Raw genomic sequence first — 14932 nt, 5'->3', positions numbered from 1 at the left:
AGCCTGAAATAAATGGAATATAAATAGTATGTACCCCTTGGGGCTTGGTTATAAGCTTCTTTTTTGTTTAAATCACTTGGAAAAAAAATTCAGTCAATCAGTAGAAGTTTGACCTCTGCAAAGCCAATCTGGCCATTGTGGTGGAGAGAATGTTAAGGTGCTGATTAGGGTCTTGTAGGGGCAGTGGAGTGTGTTCTGTAAAGTGTGTTCTGTAGAGGGTTACAGAACGGTTGCAAGCTGAGCTTGTAGGCCACTGGCCCCAGGGACAGGAGGACAGCAGGGACCACTCAGTGAGTTGTTTGTCAGTAGCTGCCTGGAGAGTTCTCAGATCTTTACTTCTGTCTGAAAATACCCCTGGGGCCATGATCTGGGCCTTTAGAGCCTTGTTCATTAGATTGTGCGGTCAGCAAACCTTGGCCTCTAGGACAAAGTGTATTCTGGGCTCTTGATACCTTTAGCTGGAGTGAGTGCTGAGTTGATAGAGTTGCCATCAAGAACCCACATCTCCCCACTCTGTATATCACCTTTATAACAATAAAATAAAAAAATATATAAGTAACAGAAAAAAAATCCAAAACAAAAAACCCTCGTAGTTAGCCAGACACTGGTGCCTGTGATACTAGCTACTCAGAAGCCATCAGCTTCTTATTTGCAATTAACCAGCAAAAATGCCAGAGGTATAGCTCAAGTGGTAGAGAAGCCAGCCTTGAGCATAAAAGCTAAGGAACTGCACCCAAGCCCTGAGTTCAAGCCTTAGTACTAGCACAAAACAACAACAACAAGAACTCACATCTAGACCAGGAATGATGTCTTGTGACTGCAATGTTAACTATGCAGGTCTTCTGTGAGCACATTACCTCCGGGCTCAGGGAGGTCTCAGCTGACACAGGGAATGTGACTCAGACATCTGCCTGTCACCAAGGGAAACAGTAGAAGTGCCAGACTAGAAAAAAATGTGGCAGACACCAGTGGGTGTCCTGGAGATGGCCTTGCAGCTGGGCCTTGACAGATGAACACTATTTGCAGGCGGATAGAAGGGGGACTGCACTGCAGACCAGGTCTGAGGCAGGCCCAGCACACAGCTGGCCAGTTGATGGGGGAGGTGATCCCAGGAAGCAGGAATGGAATGAATTGGGTGGGGACAAGAGGTGGGAAAGAAGGCTAGGAGGAGCACGGTGACATGGAACAGGTCATCACTGTGGGTTATCAGCTTGCTCCTGCTGGGGACCCTTTGGGGTAGTATGTAGAATATGCCCCAGGTTGCTTCAGGAGCAAACAAGTTGGGCTACTGACTCACAAACTTATATCTCCCTTTGTTTGGAGGTTCATCCTGGGACCTTGAACTCCTAGACAATCCTGCCCCTCCCCCTTTATAGGTCTATTTTGTTTCCCAGGGAGCACCATCAGAGGGTGCTAGAACTTTCTGTGATGCCCAGTGGTAGGTGGAGGGGAGATGGCACAGTGTTAGCAGGGTTTGGCCGGGGAAGGGAGGGGGGGGGGTGCAGGGGGGGAGGGGATTTAACCAGTGAGGACAGTGGCTTATCACAGACTCTGAGACCTCTCAGAGGGTGTCATAGCACCTGCAGATGGCAGCAGCCATCTGCCATCAAGGTCCTGCACACCAGGCCCTCAGCATTGATCCTGTCATCACAAACAACTCCCAGGATGCATGGCTATTATTCCTCCCATTTGACAGATGAGGAACACAGCTGAGGCAGGTTAGTCCTGAAGTTCAAGGTCTCTTATGTTCTACAGGGTTCCATTCTCTGCCTTCTTTACCATCTTGAGCCTCTGGCTCTCTCTAAAGCAGAGGCCTCATCAGCTAGCCCCATGAGAAGTTTGTAGACTCCTGCTTGCTTCTGGAGGAAGATAAATAAGCAGGAAATTCAGGTCTAGCCCAAACCACACACACCAGTATGGGTTTTTAACAAATTACAGAAGAGCCTGTGAATGGTGCCAGGATGTTTTCTGCTCATGGAATTAGCAAGCCCCCAGACCCTGGTGTTGAGATGCTCAGGTCTTCCCTATCTCTTATTCCTCAAAGGTGACTTTTTGTGTGTGTGTTTGCTAGTATGTTCCTGAGCTTTTTTTTGCTCAAGGCTGGTACTCTGCCACTTGAACTATACTTGCACTTACGGGTTTTTGTTTTTGTATTTTTTGTTTTTGTTTTGGTACTGGTCCTGGAGTTTAAACTCAGTGCCTGGGCACTGTCCCTGAGATTCTTTTCCTCAAAGCTAGTGCTCTACCACTTGTGTCACACCTCCCTCCACTTCTGGCTTTTTGTGATTTATTAGCGATAAGAGTCTCCGGGGCTTTTCCTGCCGAGGCTGGTTTTGAACCTCAATCCCTAGCTTTCAGCCTCCTGATTACAGGATTACAGGTGTGAACCACTAGCCCCTGACTCCATATAGTTTTTTTCTGGTTAATGGGAGATAGAATCCCAAGGAATTTCTTGCACTGGCTGGCTTTGAACTGCAATACTCATATATTAGTGACTTTCTTGCGCTGGCTGGCTTTGAACTGCAATACTCATATATTAGTTCAAGGAAGATTAGAGTAATAAACCACTGGCACCTGACTAAACGTAACACTTGTAAGGAGTCTCTGGGGGTGGTACTGGTTTAAGCTGGTGAATAAAAATGCAGCCTGGATGTTGCTTCCCCTACTGGCCTCAAACTTAGTGCCTGGTGCTTGCTAGGTAGGCACAGTATAACTGAGCTATGTCTCCAGCCCTGTTTTTCATGGGTTACTTTTAGGATTGGGTCTCACCTTCCCAGCTGGGCACAGGCTTGACTCTCCATTCCCCTACTTGTTGGCTTCCCATTGCTCCTTGGATGACATGCATGTACCATCATGTCCAGCCTCCCTCTGTGGAGATGGAGTCTTATGGACTTTTCTGCCCAGGCTGTACTATAGTTTAGGATGACAAGCATGAACTACTGCACCCTGCTATGGGTTGAGAGGGGGTCTTGAGAACTTTTTGCCCAGGCTAGCCTGGAACTGTGGTCCTCCTGTTCTCATCCAGCTTTATACTTATGTGAAGGGTCTCCTGTAGCTTATTGCACTGGGGGAGAAGCAACATGGAGGCTTCTAAAAGTGGAAAACCCAGAGTTACACCAGTCAGGACAGCAGTTATTGGCTATGTGTAGCTACCGAGCACCAGAAATGGGGCTGGCTAGGATTGAGGCACAGCTTAAGATAGTAGTGTTTAAAGACTTAATGACAAAAAGGGGAAAAAGCTGTGTGTGTAATCCTTATTTTTAATGTAGACATCACATGGAAAATGGAATGTGTTAGATATATTAAGTTAAAAGATATCATTAGGGGCTGGGAATGTGGCTTAGTAGTAGAGTGCTTACCTAGCATGCATCAGGTCCTGGGTTTGATGGCTCAAGTGGTAGAGTGCTAGCTTTGAGCAAAAGAAGCTCAGGGACAGTGCCCAGGCTCAGAGTTCAAGCCCCAGGACTGACAAAAAAAAAAAAGTGTGTGTGTGTGTGTGTATATATATATTTTTTTTGGGGGGGGGGGTCCGGTTGTGGGGCCTGAACTCTGGGCCTGGGTGCTGTCCCTTAGCTCTTCAGCTCAAGGCTAGCACTCTACCACTTGAGCCACAGCGCCACTTCTGGCTTTTTTTCTTTTTGCTTATGTGGTGCTGAGGAATCAAACCCAGGGCCTCAGGCATGCAAGGCAAGCGCTCTACCACTGAGCCACCTCCCCAGCCCATATATATAAAATTAGTTTTACCTATATCTTTCTATGGAATTTAGTGAGACTACTAGAAAAGTTTTTGCTTTTTTTTTTTTTTTTTTTTTGGGTCCAGTCGTGGGGCCTGAACTCTGGGCCTGGACGCTGTCCCTCAGCTCTTCAGCTCAAGGCTAGCGCTCTACCATTAGAGCCACAGCACCACTTCCGGCTTTTTTCTTTTTGCTTATGTGGTGCTGAGGAATCAAACCCAGGGCCTCATGCATGCAAGGCAAGCGCTCTACCACTGAGCCACCCCGCTTCTTTTTTTTTTTTTAAAGACTGTGTAGGCCAGGCTGGCTTTGAACTATTCATTGTCTTGTCCTTTTTTGCCAGTCCTGGGGCTTGAACTCTGGGCCTGGGTACTGTCCCTCAGCTTTTCTTTTTATTGGGGGGGGGGGCCAGTCATGGGGCCTGAACTCTGGGCCTGGGCGCTGTCCCTCAGCTCTTCAGCTCAAGGCTAGCGCTCTACTACTTGAACCACAGTGCCACTTCCGGCTTTTTTTCTCTTTGCTTATGTGGTGCTGAGGAATGGAACCCAGGGCCTCAGGCATGCAAGGCAAGCGCTCTACCACTGAGCCACCTTCCCAGCCCCTGTCCCTCAGATTTTCAGCTCAAGGCAAGCACTCTCTACTTGCGCCACAGCGCCACTTCTGGCTTTCTGGTGGTTTATTGGAGATAAGAGACTCACAGACTTTCCTGCCTGGGGTGGCTTTGAACCGTGATCCTCAGATCTCAGCCTCCTTAGTAGCTAAAATTACAAGTATGAACTACTGCTGCCTGCCTGGTGATTGCCTTGTCTTACCCTCCCATGTACTGGGATTAGAGTGGTGTACCACTGCACTGGCTGGTACTAGGAAATTTTTTAAAAATTAAATTGTATGTCACCAGGCGCCAGTGGCTCACACCTGTAATCCTAGCTACTCAGGAGGCTGAGATCTGAGAATCCCAGTTCAAAGCCAGCCCAGGCAGGAAACTCCGTGAGACTCTTATCTCCAATAAACCACCAGAAAACTGGAAGTGGTGCTGTAGCTCAAGTGGTAGAATGCTAGCCTTGAGCTGAAGACTGAGGAATAGGGCTCAGGCCCAGAGTTCAAGCCCCACAACCAGCCAAAAAAAAAAAAAAATTTATCATAACTTTTTTTCTTTTTGCCAGTGCTAGGGCTTGAACTCTGGGCCTGGGCCCTGTCCCTGAGCTTCTTTAGCTCAAGGCTAGCACTCTACCCCTGGAGCCACAGTGCCACATCTGACTTCTGTTTATGTGTTCTGAGGAATCAAACCCAGGGCTTCATGCATGCTAGGCAAGCACTCTACCACTAAGCCATATTCCCAGCCCTATCATAGCTTTTGGTGTGATTAGCAAGTTACATCATGGAAATCACTTGGGCTTATTTTCCTTGCTTTAATTGACTTTCTGGTGGAGACATAGTTGCAATAATGCTGGTGTTTCCATACAGGTTGGCAGGTAGCAACCAGGAAGAGTCTGGTTCTGAGCATGCCATGCTAAGAGGCGGGAGGAAGAGGTCATCCCCAAAGCTCAGGACAGAGAGCAAACATTTGAGGTTCAGCCTCACTGATTCTAAAAGACCTCACCAAATTAAATGGGAATTCACTCTGGCCTTTGAGGAGAATGTTACAGTTTTCCTATTGGCGATCCTTAGTGTTGTATTTAGGCCAGAAACAAAGATAGAGATGCTTAACACAAATGCAGCAGACAGGCAGCATGTGTTTGCTTGCAGCCCAAGTAAATCAGGCTACAACAGGTCTCTCCATTGGAGAATGGTGGCAACAGTGTTGATGAGGTAGGCAAAGATGGGGTTGAAGAATCAGAGTTAACCCATCTCCCCCCACCCCTTCCCTATCCCCCACCTATATATTCTTCCTATGCGCTGGAATCCCCAGGGAACAGGGCATCTAAGGAAATACTTCAAATACAAAGAAAAACTGCTTGAAAAAAAAGCCAAGGAAACCAGAGCCTGAAAATGTCTTACATCAATATCCAAACAGATGAAAGAGGTTAGGATTCCTTTTGGGGATATGACTTTACCAGGAGAAGAGTAAACCAGAGGGGTGTGTGGGGGAGAGGTATGAATCTAATGATCTGATTGAAGAGATTGGAAGAGAAAATCTAACTAGTGCAGAAAAAGCTCTGTAACATTTTTGTGACAATATTTGAGAAGCCTGGCATGCTTCTCAACAGGTGTAGTTCTTTAATCCTAGCAGGAGGATCGTGAGCTGTGAGTGCCAGGCCAGCCTGGCATACATACATAATGAAACAACAGGTCTCCTGTTGTTTTTCCCAGGCTGGGCATTGGTGGCTCAGGCCTGTAAACCAAGCTACTCAGGAAGCTGAGGTCTGAGTATCACGGTTCAAGGGCAGTCCTGGCAGGAATCTCTGTAACAGACTCCAATTACTAGCAAAAAACTGAAAGTAGAGTTGTGGTTCAAGTGATAGAGTACCAGCCTTGAACAAAAAACCTAAGGGAATACAGAAGGTTCAGCACCAATAGCATATGTGTATGCACATGCGCACGCACACGCATCCACACATGCACATTAACACATTCATTTAAATGGCTGTTTTCAATCCAGATCATCCTAAATCCAGTTCCCTGGAAGCAGTTTCTTATCCAAGGGTTTGTGGAGGGAGACTCTTCAGAGGAGTCTAGAAAGAAGTGAGAAAAATGAGTTGGTGTAGAGAAGGGGCTGGGCAGGAGTGTGGTCTCAGCTGCATTTCTGGGGGACTCTTGTGAGTGACATTTGGAGAGCAGAGAGAGTTGGCCTGACTATAGGCCAGTGGGAGAACTTTCTAGGTTCATTTCAGTTAGGAATGACTGAGGATTGCATGTTCCCTGGGTATCTGGGTGGTCAGCTGCCATTTAAGGATGTCTAGTCCAGGAACAGTGTCTCAACATCCAGTACACACATTGCAGATGGAATTGCTCTGGTCCAATGGAGTGGAAGAGATCGTGGAGACCAGAAGTTATGCCTATTGACCCACCTCAGAAACAAGAAGGGATATGAGCTTTAAAAAAAGTGTGTATACAACTCGAGCCTGTGAAAAGCATCAGAGGCCTGTTGGTTTGTTTTATATGGAATATTCTTTTGAATTTATTTAATTATTGGGGGTTGAACTAGCTTGGATTCTTCTCAAGAATTACTGTCCTGGGGCTGGGAAGGTGGCTCAAAAGTAGAGTGCTTGCCTCTCACCACATAAACAGATAAGGCCGTAAGTGGTGCTGTGGCTCAAGTGGCAGAGTGCTAGTCTTGAGCTGAAGAGCTCAAGGACAGTGCCCAGGCCTAGAGTTCAAGCTCCACGACTGATAAAAAAGAATTACTGTCCTATGGTGGTAGTGCATATCTGTAATGCCAGCACTTGGGGAACTGAGGAAGGAGGAAGATGAGTTGAAGCCTGCTGGGCTACATAGTGAGACCATGTCAAGAAAGAAAGGAAGAAAGAGAGCAAGAAGAAAGAAAGGGAGGGAAGGGGTGAGGGAAGGAGGCAGGCTATTGATATAAGTGATTTTCTTTTGGTAGATGGGAGATTTGCATTTCAGATCTTTGTGGCAAATGTACACAGCAATCTTGGGCCACTGGAAGTGTAGATCATTAAGAGTGCCCTGGGTGTCAGCTAAATTGAAATGTCCTTTTTCTCATTTGTAAAATGCGATAAAGGCCTTCAAATGGTAGAACAAGCTATGGAGAAAGTATAATCCACAATCAGGGTTGGAAAGGCCATACAGGTTGGTGGGGAGTGGGGATCCAGGCTCAGTCTTGGGGGAGAGGAGAGGCTCAGGGAGATAATAGACTCACAACTAGAAGAAAGGAGTCCATGGAAGGCACCTGCCATTCCTGTGTAAGCCACTGAATTCCATGGAGCAGCTGAGGAGTTCAGATTGGAGGTCAGAGGTGAAGAGAAGAGGGGGCACTGGGCAAAACTGTAGTGTGGGCCCCGGCCACAGGACAGGACCCTTCTTGCCTTATCTGCCATCAGGGGCTACACTGAGAGGGATCAGAAGGCTAACAAATCCCATCTTGATTAAAGTAGAGGAAGAAGACAATGGGGTCTTTGTTTGAGGCCTAAAGAGAAGGTTTGACTGGATTGGGAAAAATGCAGATCTGGAGGCTTAGAAGCAGGGCCAGGGCCCATGCAGGAAAAAGGATCAAGCCCTCCCTGCCCCCAGCACTATCTCCTGGAGTTGCTTTGTCCAGTGATGATGCTATCCTAGCTGGTTAACTTTTTCTTTTTCTTTTAACTTGCTTTTTTTTTTTTTTTTTTTTTTTGTTAGTCAGGGGGCTTGAACTCTGGGCCTGGGCACTGTCCCTCAGCTCTTCAGCTCAAGGTGAGCGCTCTACCACTTGAGCCACAGAAACACTTCCAGTTTTCTGGTGATTTATTGGAGATAAGAATTTCATGGGCCAGGTGCCAGTGGCTCACATCTGTAATCCTAGCTACTCAGGAGGCTGAGATCTGAGGATCCAGGTTCAAAGCCAGCCCGGGCAGAAAAGCCCATGAGACTTATCTCCAATAAACCACTCCAAAACCAGAAGTGGCATTGTGGCTCAAGTGGAAGAGCGCTCGCCTTAAGCTGAAGAATGCAGGGACAGCACCCAAGCCCAGAGTTCAAGCCCCACAACGGACCAAAAAACAAAAACAAAAACAATTTTTCGGACTTTCCTGACCCAGCTGGCTTTGAACCGTGATCCTCAGATCTCAGCTCCTGAGTAGCTAGGATGACAGGCGCCCGGCTTTTTTTGTATTGTTTCGTTTTTGCTTTTCTAAAAGTAATATATTTATATGGAGAGCAGTGAAAAAGAAAAAATCCTTCAAAACCAATCTCCATCCACTCTGCTGAGCCCCCATTCCTTTTCAGAAAGGACACTTCCATTTCTGTTTTCTCAGCTCTTAATGGTTTCTTCTTGTAATGCATATTTTATCATGGTCCTTGTTTTATGTCTGCATGGGAGACACACCTAATTCTTGGAGAATTGTTACAGCAGAAGTTTTTTTTTTGTTTGTTTTTTCCTTTTGTACCAGTATCGGGTTGAACTCAGGGCCTTTGACTCTTGGTTAACTTTTTCACTCACCACTTGAGCCATACTTACACTTCGAGCCTTTTGCTGGTTAATTGGAGATGAGAGTCTTCTTCACCTGACTGGCAACCTAGATCCTTTGATCTCAGTTATCTGAGTGGCTAGGATTACAGATGTGAGCCACTGGCACTTGGCTAATAGCAGTTCTTAATACCAATTCTTGTCAACATTTCCAATATGACAAAGTGCAACATGGAGGGAGATCTTTTTCCAGTTCCCCAATGAATGATAATTTTATTTTCCTTTCTGTTGTCATTTTTTAAAATTTCAGGTGAGGGTTTGGAATGTGGCTTAGTGGTAGCATGCCTGAAGCCCTGGGTTCGATTCCTCAGTACCACATACACTGAAAAGGCCAGAAGTAACACTGTGACTCAAGTGGTAGAGTGCTAGCCTTGAGCAAAAAAAAATCTCAGAGACAGTGGCCAGGTCCTGAGTTCAAGCCCCAGGACTGGCAAAAAGAAGAAAAAAAATTCAGGTGATGTTACTATGAATTTTCCTTTTTCTTTTGGTGATTACCTGGTTTGAACTCAGGGTTCCACATGCTCACTCACAGTTGTTGCTCTACTCCTTAAACTATGCCTCCAATCTGTCATTTTACTGTTAATTGGAGGTGGAGGGTCTGCCTAAATTGACTTCAAACCAGAATTCTTCAGGTCTTAGTGTCCTGAATAGGTAGGATTGTAGGTGTGACCCACATGTGCCCAGCTGAATTTTCTTCTTCTTTTTAGTTGTTGTTGGTTGTAAGTACTGAACTCTGGGCCTAGGCCCTGTCCCTCAGCTCTTCAGCGCCACTTCCGGCTATTTCTGCTTATGTGGTGCTGAGGAATCAGACCCAGGGCCTCATGCATGCAAGGCAAGCACTCTACCATTGAGCCATCTTCCCAGCCCCAAATACTAAATTCTTATGGGTTCACTGGCCAGTTTATCAGTGGGCATGTTTCTGTTATGTTGAACTGCATTGTAAGTTAGGTCCCAATGAATATTTAGTATTTGTTGTGTTCTGTGCATTTGATATTTCAGTTAATTCTCAGAGCAGCCAAGTTGCAAACAAGGAAGCTGAGCTGGGGAGGGCTTCACTGGGCTGTCTGTGGGCTCAGTTAATGAGTGGCAGATATGTGACGCCTGGCTTTTCAATGGCCTTGGACTTTGGTCCTGACATAGGTGTGTGAGGTTAATGATGTCTGGCTTGCAGATGGTGCGTTTCAGTTTCCAAACCCTGACTTTGATGAGGATAAGAAGGGTCTTTGCTCAAGATCCCTAGAATAGGTGAGGGCTCTGTCCTTGAGGTCCTTGGCATCATTTCTTCTTTCCCCAAAGTTTGTCTGTCTGTCCACCTGCATCTCCCTGAGTGCCTGGAGGATGGCAGTACTCCAGGAGGGAGGGGTGTGTTCCTAGGTCCAGACAGGGACACCCTGAAGCTTTGGTGTGGCAGTATTGGCCTGCACTAATGAGTTTACAGAGGCAAGGCGGGGGAGGGGAGCACTGGGGCAGGGAGCAAGTATGAAAGGCAGAAATGCTAGAGCTTTCAAGATATGTTTCTTTCCTTTGCTGTGTCTACGTCACCTGGCCTCCAAAACAGATTGAACTCTCTTCCTCCCTAGAAAAGTCCACATAGCAGTCATCCCTACTCCCAGTCATCAAGGCTCCTGAACCTCCCAGCCTTTACTGTCCTTGCCTCACATGCTCTGCCTGAGGATAAAGAAAATCCTCAGAGCATGTGTTGAATAAAGAGGGGGAGGAGACCCAGCCCTGTGTACTCTCAGCCTAGTGTGGTGCACTAGCCTTTCCCTTGAAATAGAACCCTGCATGACTAGACCTCCAGGACCCAGTTCTTTTTAGCGTTAGTTGCTTTTCAGATAGCATCTTGTGTTGTTGCCTCTTGCTAACCTCAGACTATTATCTTCCTATTTATGATCTCCTAGATAGTGGGTCTTGCTAATTTTTACCCCCAGTCCGGCCTAGTACCATGATCCTCCTGATCTCTTACTCCCCCAGTAGCTGGGATTGTAGGTATGAGACACTATGTCTTGCTAATAAACTGTTCTTGCTGGGCACTGTGGCACACAGGTTGGGACAGGAGAATCACAAGTTCAAGACCAGCACGAGCTACACAGTATTTGAAGCTGACCTGTACTACATGGAAAGACCTTATCTTACCAAAATAAATATCAACTACATCAAAAAACAAAAAACCCAACCTAAACTGGGCGCTGGTGGCTCGTGTCTGTAATCCTAGCTACTCAGGAGGCTGAGATCTGAGGATCTCGGTTCAAAGCCAGCCTGGGCAGGAGAGACTGTGAGACTCCTATCTCCAATAAACCATCAGAAAACCGGAAGTGGCGCTGTAGCTCAAGTGGTAGAGCGCTTGCCTTGAGCTGAAGAGCTGAGGGACAGCGCCCAGGCCCAGAGTTCAAGCCCCACAACCGACTAAAAAAAAAAAAAAAAAAAAACCCAACCTACTCTCAAGACAACAAATTCACTACTGGAAAGTTGTATCAATCCTTTCCAGGGGATGGAGCCCATAACATGACTACCCTCCACCAAGCCGAACCTCTAGAGTTTTCTACCACCTCAATATTGCCATCATGGGACCAGCTTCTAGCACAGGCACCACCATAGGCCCTGGGTTTTGCATCCTACATGCTCCCGGGTGGTATGGCCGTTAGCTCGTGAGTCACACAAAACACCAGGTGTAAGCAGTTTAGTGTGAGATGAGCTTGTGGACTGGAGTAGTGGTTGCTCTGAAGAAGGGATTTGGGTATAACCAACCACATCAGAAAATGCCATGGCACTGAAGCTACATGTAAGCACGCAGGTGGGGAAATCTCTAGGAATATTGTTAAGGGATGAAAGCCAGGATACTAAAATCATGATAAATCCTGTTGCATGTTGCAAGTAAGTAAAATAGAAAAAAATCTATGAATATGTAAAAAGGTGAGGCTAATATTCCTACTTGTGTGTGTGTGTGTGTGTATGTGTGTCTGTGTGGTTTTGGGGGATGGAACCCAGGGCCTCACTAATGCTATATAAGTGCTATACCACTGAGCTATACCCCAACTTATAATATGCCCATTTTAACATACTTAAGAATGCAGGCTTTTTATGTAACTATGGCCTAGCATATAGTATCTTGCTATATGCATACCATCATAGGCTTTTGGGGGAGTGTTAATTTCAATATTTACAACATTCCATATCTCAATTTTTGTTGTGCCCTGAGTATCTCACTCATTTCAGCCTGACCCCAACCCTAGGAGGGTCTGAAGAGAAAGGATAGGTTTGTAATCCCACTTTCCAAAGAGCTGTACTTCCCATAGAAAACAGATCATACTGGAAGGGGCTTGCGATGGCAAATAATACAGATGGCTGCAATGGCAGCATAGCCTCCCACATACTCCAGACCTCCTTCAAAACCTTGTGTTTCGGCTGGGAAGGTGGCTCAGTGGTAGAGCGCTTGCCTTGCATGCATGAGGCCCTGGGTTTGATTCCCCAGCACCAGATAAGCAAAAAGAAAAAAGCCAAAAGTGGCACTGTGGCTCAAGTGGTAGAGCGCTAGCCTTGAGTTGAAGAGCTGAGGGACAGCACTCAGGCCCAGAGTTCAGGCCCCACGACCGGACCCAAAAAATAAAACAAACAAACAAAAATAACCCTTGTGTTTAGCTTCAGAAAATATGCATATATGGATGCCATCATACACATACACCTGCGTTTTCATGTGTGGCTACAGAGGAGTTGTCTCCTAGGGAAGCTTTTTAAAATTCTGCTCAGGCCATGTCCGGAGCAGTTAATTATATCTTTATCTTAATATATGTATATGCACATGTAAATATGCAATTTGTAGAAAATATGAAAAATCACAAGGAAACATAACAGGTCTAGGGGAAGAGTGATGTATGGAGTAAAAGAAGGATCTTTTCGGGGCTGGGAAGGTGGCTCAGTGGTAGAGTGCTTGCCTTGCATGCCTGAGGCCCTGGGTTCGATTCCTTAGCACCACAGAAGCAGAAAAAGCCAGAACTGGTGCTGTGGCTCAAGTGGTAGAGCGCTAGCCTTGAGCTAAAGAGCTGAGGGACAGCGCCCCGGCCCAGAATTCAGGCCCACGACTGGACCCCCCCAAAAAATAAAATAAAATAAAATGCAGCTTCGTGGCTCAATCTTTTGTCCCTAGGATCTGGTGCAAGCCCAGAAATCTGCTCAGAGAATTTGAGGAATCCATTTTCTCTCATCTCCTTGGCTCTGGGATAGTTGTTTTTTTTGGGGGGAGGGTGCTTCTTGATCAATGAACCCCCTAGTAGCATAGTTACCTCTTCAGGCTGCCATGCTTTATGACATGTCCCTCCTTTGCAGCCTAAATCAGACTTGACTGGTTTTGTTGTTGGCAGTGCTGGGATGGATCCCAGGCCTTCTATATGCCAGGCAAGCTCTCTACTACTGAGCCACCCCACCTCCCCCACTCCAGTTGTTATTATTATTGTTGTTGTCATTATTACTATTATTATTATCACTACTATTATTATTGCTGGACTTGAACTCTGGGTCTAGGCACTGTCCCTGCACCTTTGTGCTGAGAGCTAGCACTCTACCATTTGAGCTACAGCTCTACTTTTGGCATTTTGTGGTTCATTTGAAGATAATGACTTAGACTTTTCCTGCCTGGGCTGACTTTGAACTGTGATCCTCAGATCTCAGCCTCCTGAGTAATTAGGATTACAGATATAAGCCACAGGTGCTTGGTCTTTTTTTTTTTTTGAGGGTGGGCACTTTTGCTCTTTGTGTGGCAACGTGTAGTAAGCTTGCTGTGTGAATATTGAGTCTCTGTGGTCAGTCTCCTGCCCTGCTTTGATTACTTCCCTCAGGTTGTTACATATCTTGGTGGTGGCAATCTTTAGTGGTTTTCTAGGTGGGAGTCTGTGGCTTGGCCAGAACCAACTGGTGATGTTTCTTGCAGGCATTCGCCCCTACAAATGTGATGTCTGCAACAAGGCCTTCACTCAGCGCTGCTCGCTGGAGTCCCACCTGAAGAAGATCCATGGGGTGCAGCAGCAGTATGCCTACAAGCAGCGCCGAGACAAGCTCTATGTCTGTGAGGATTGTGGCTACACAGGCCCCACCCAGGAAGACCTGTACCTGCATGTGAACAGTGCCCATCCGGGCAGCACGTTTCTCAAAAAGACATCCAAAAAACTGGCGGCCCTGTTGCAGAGCAAGCTGACGTCCACACACCAGGAGAGAATCACGCTGAGTGAGGAGGAGGAAAGGAAGTGAGGACGTGTAGGGGAGGAGAGATACCAGCCTCGCCACTTTTACCTGGATTTTGGTTGTGAGGGTGTTCCTCCCACCCAACCTTTATCCCACTGGCTGTTTTTTAATGACAAGTGTTCAGTTCCCCTGTGTCCTTTCTGGATGGAGCAGTAGGATCTCTTCGCAGGTCTTTAGTTACCCTGCCACATCTGGCCCTGTACTGCGTGTCATGTTGAACTTGGTTGCGTCAACCAAGGTCTGTTTTCTACACTCCATGTTTTGTGGTTGTTGTTGTTAAATAGAATTTTCATACACGGACAGAGGGGTACTCTTGAAGAGACTATCATTTTATGGTGCCTTGAAATGCTACTCAAGCCAGGAAAATGAATAAGTTGACAGAGTTTACAGAATTATTTTAATAAATGAAACATTCAAGTGAGTGAAACTTGCCTTTACAAACCCTGTTTAGGGTTTTTTGTGTGATTTTTGGACTCCAAGTAACTTGGGGGAAGTTTGAGTTGTATTGGTGAGGAAGCAAATCAATCTTTCTTCCTCCTTCCCTCCCTCCTTCCCTGCCTCCCTCCCTTCTCTCCCTCCCTCCCTTCCTTTTTCTTTTTTGCCAGTCCTGGGGCTTGAACTCAGCCAGGGCACTGTCCCTGAGCTTCTTTTGCTCAAGGCTAGCATTCTACCAATTGAGCCACAGCGCCACTTCTGGCTTTTTCTGTTTATGTGGTACTGAGGAATTGAACCCAGAGCTTCATGCATGCTAGGCAAGCATTCTACCACTGAGCCACATTCCCAGCCCAAGGAAATAATTGATTGTTGGGTAGAACAAATGGTTGGTGGAAAAACCCAGCAC

General features: G+C 46.5%; 1 protein-coding gene across 1 annotated transcript in view; it reads left to right on the top strand.

Moving 5' to 3' along the window:
- Ovol2 (ovo like zinc finger 2) overlaps window positions 1-14518 on the top strand; it is a 31600-nt gene extending 17082 nt beyond the window's left edge. Inside the window, exon 4 of the mRNA XM_042666523.1 lies at window positions 13781-14518. Within this exon, the coding sequence (XP_042522457.1) occupies window positions 13781-14097 (317 nt within the window). The 3' untranslated portion in view covers window positions 14098-14518. The remainder of the gene's footprint in view (window positions 1-13780) is intronic.
- The last annotated feature ends 414 nt before the right edge of the window (window positions 14519-14932 follow it).

This window comes from Dipodomys spectabilis, unplaced genomic scaffold, assembly GCF_019054845.1.
Source record: "Dipodomys spectabilis isolate Male_0828 unplaced genomic scaffold, ASM1905484v1 ptg000365l, whole genome shotgun sequence".
NCBI classification, from domain to species: Eukaryota; Metazoa; Chordata; class Mammalia; order Rodentia; family Heteromyidae; genus Dipodomys; species Dipodomys spectabilis.
The sequence above is the reverse complement of the archived record's forward strand: the minus strand, read 5'-3'. Positions and strand labels throughout refer to the sequence as shown.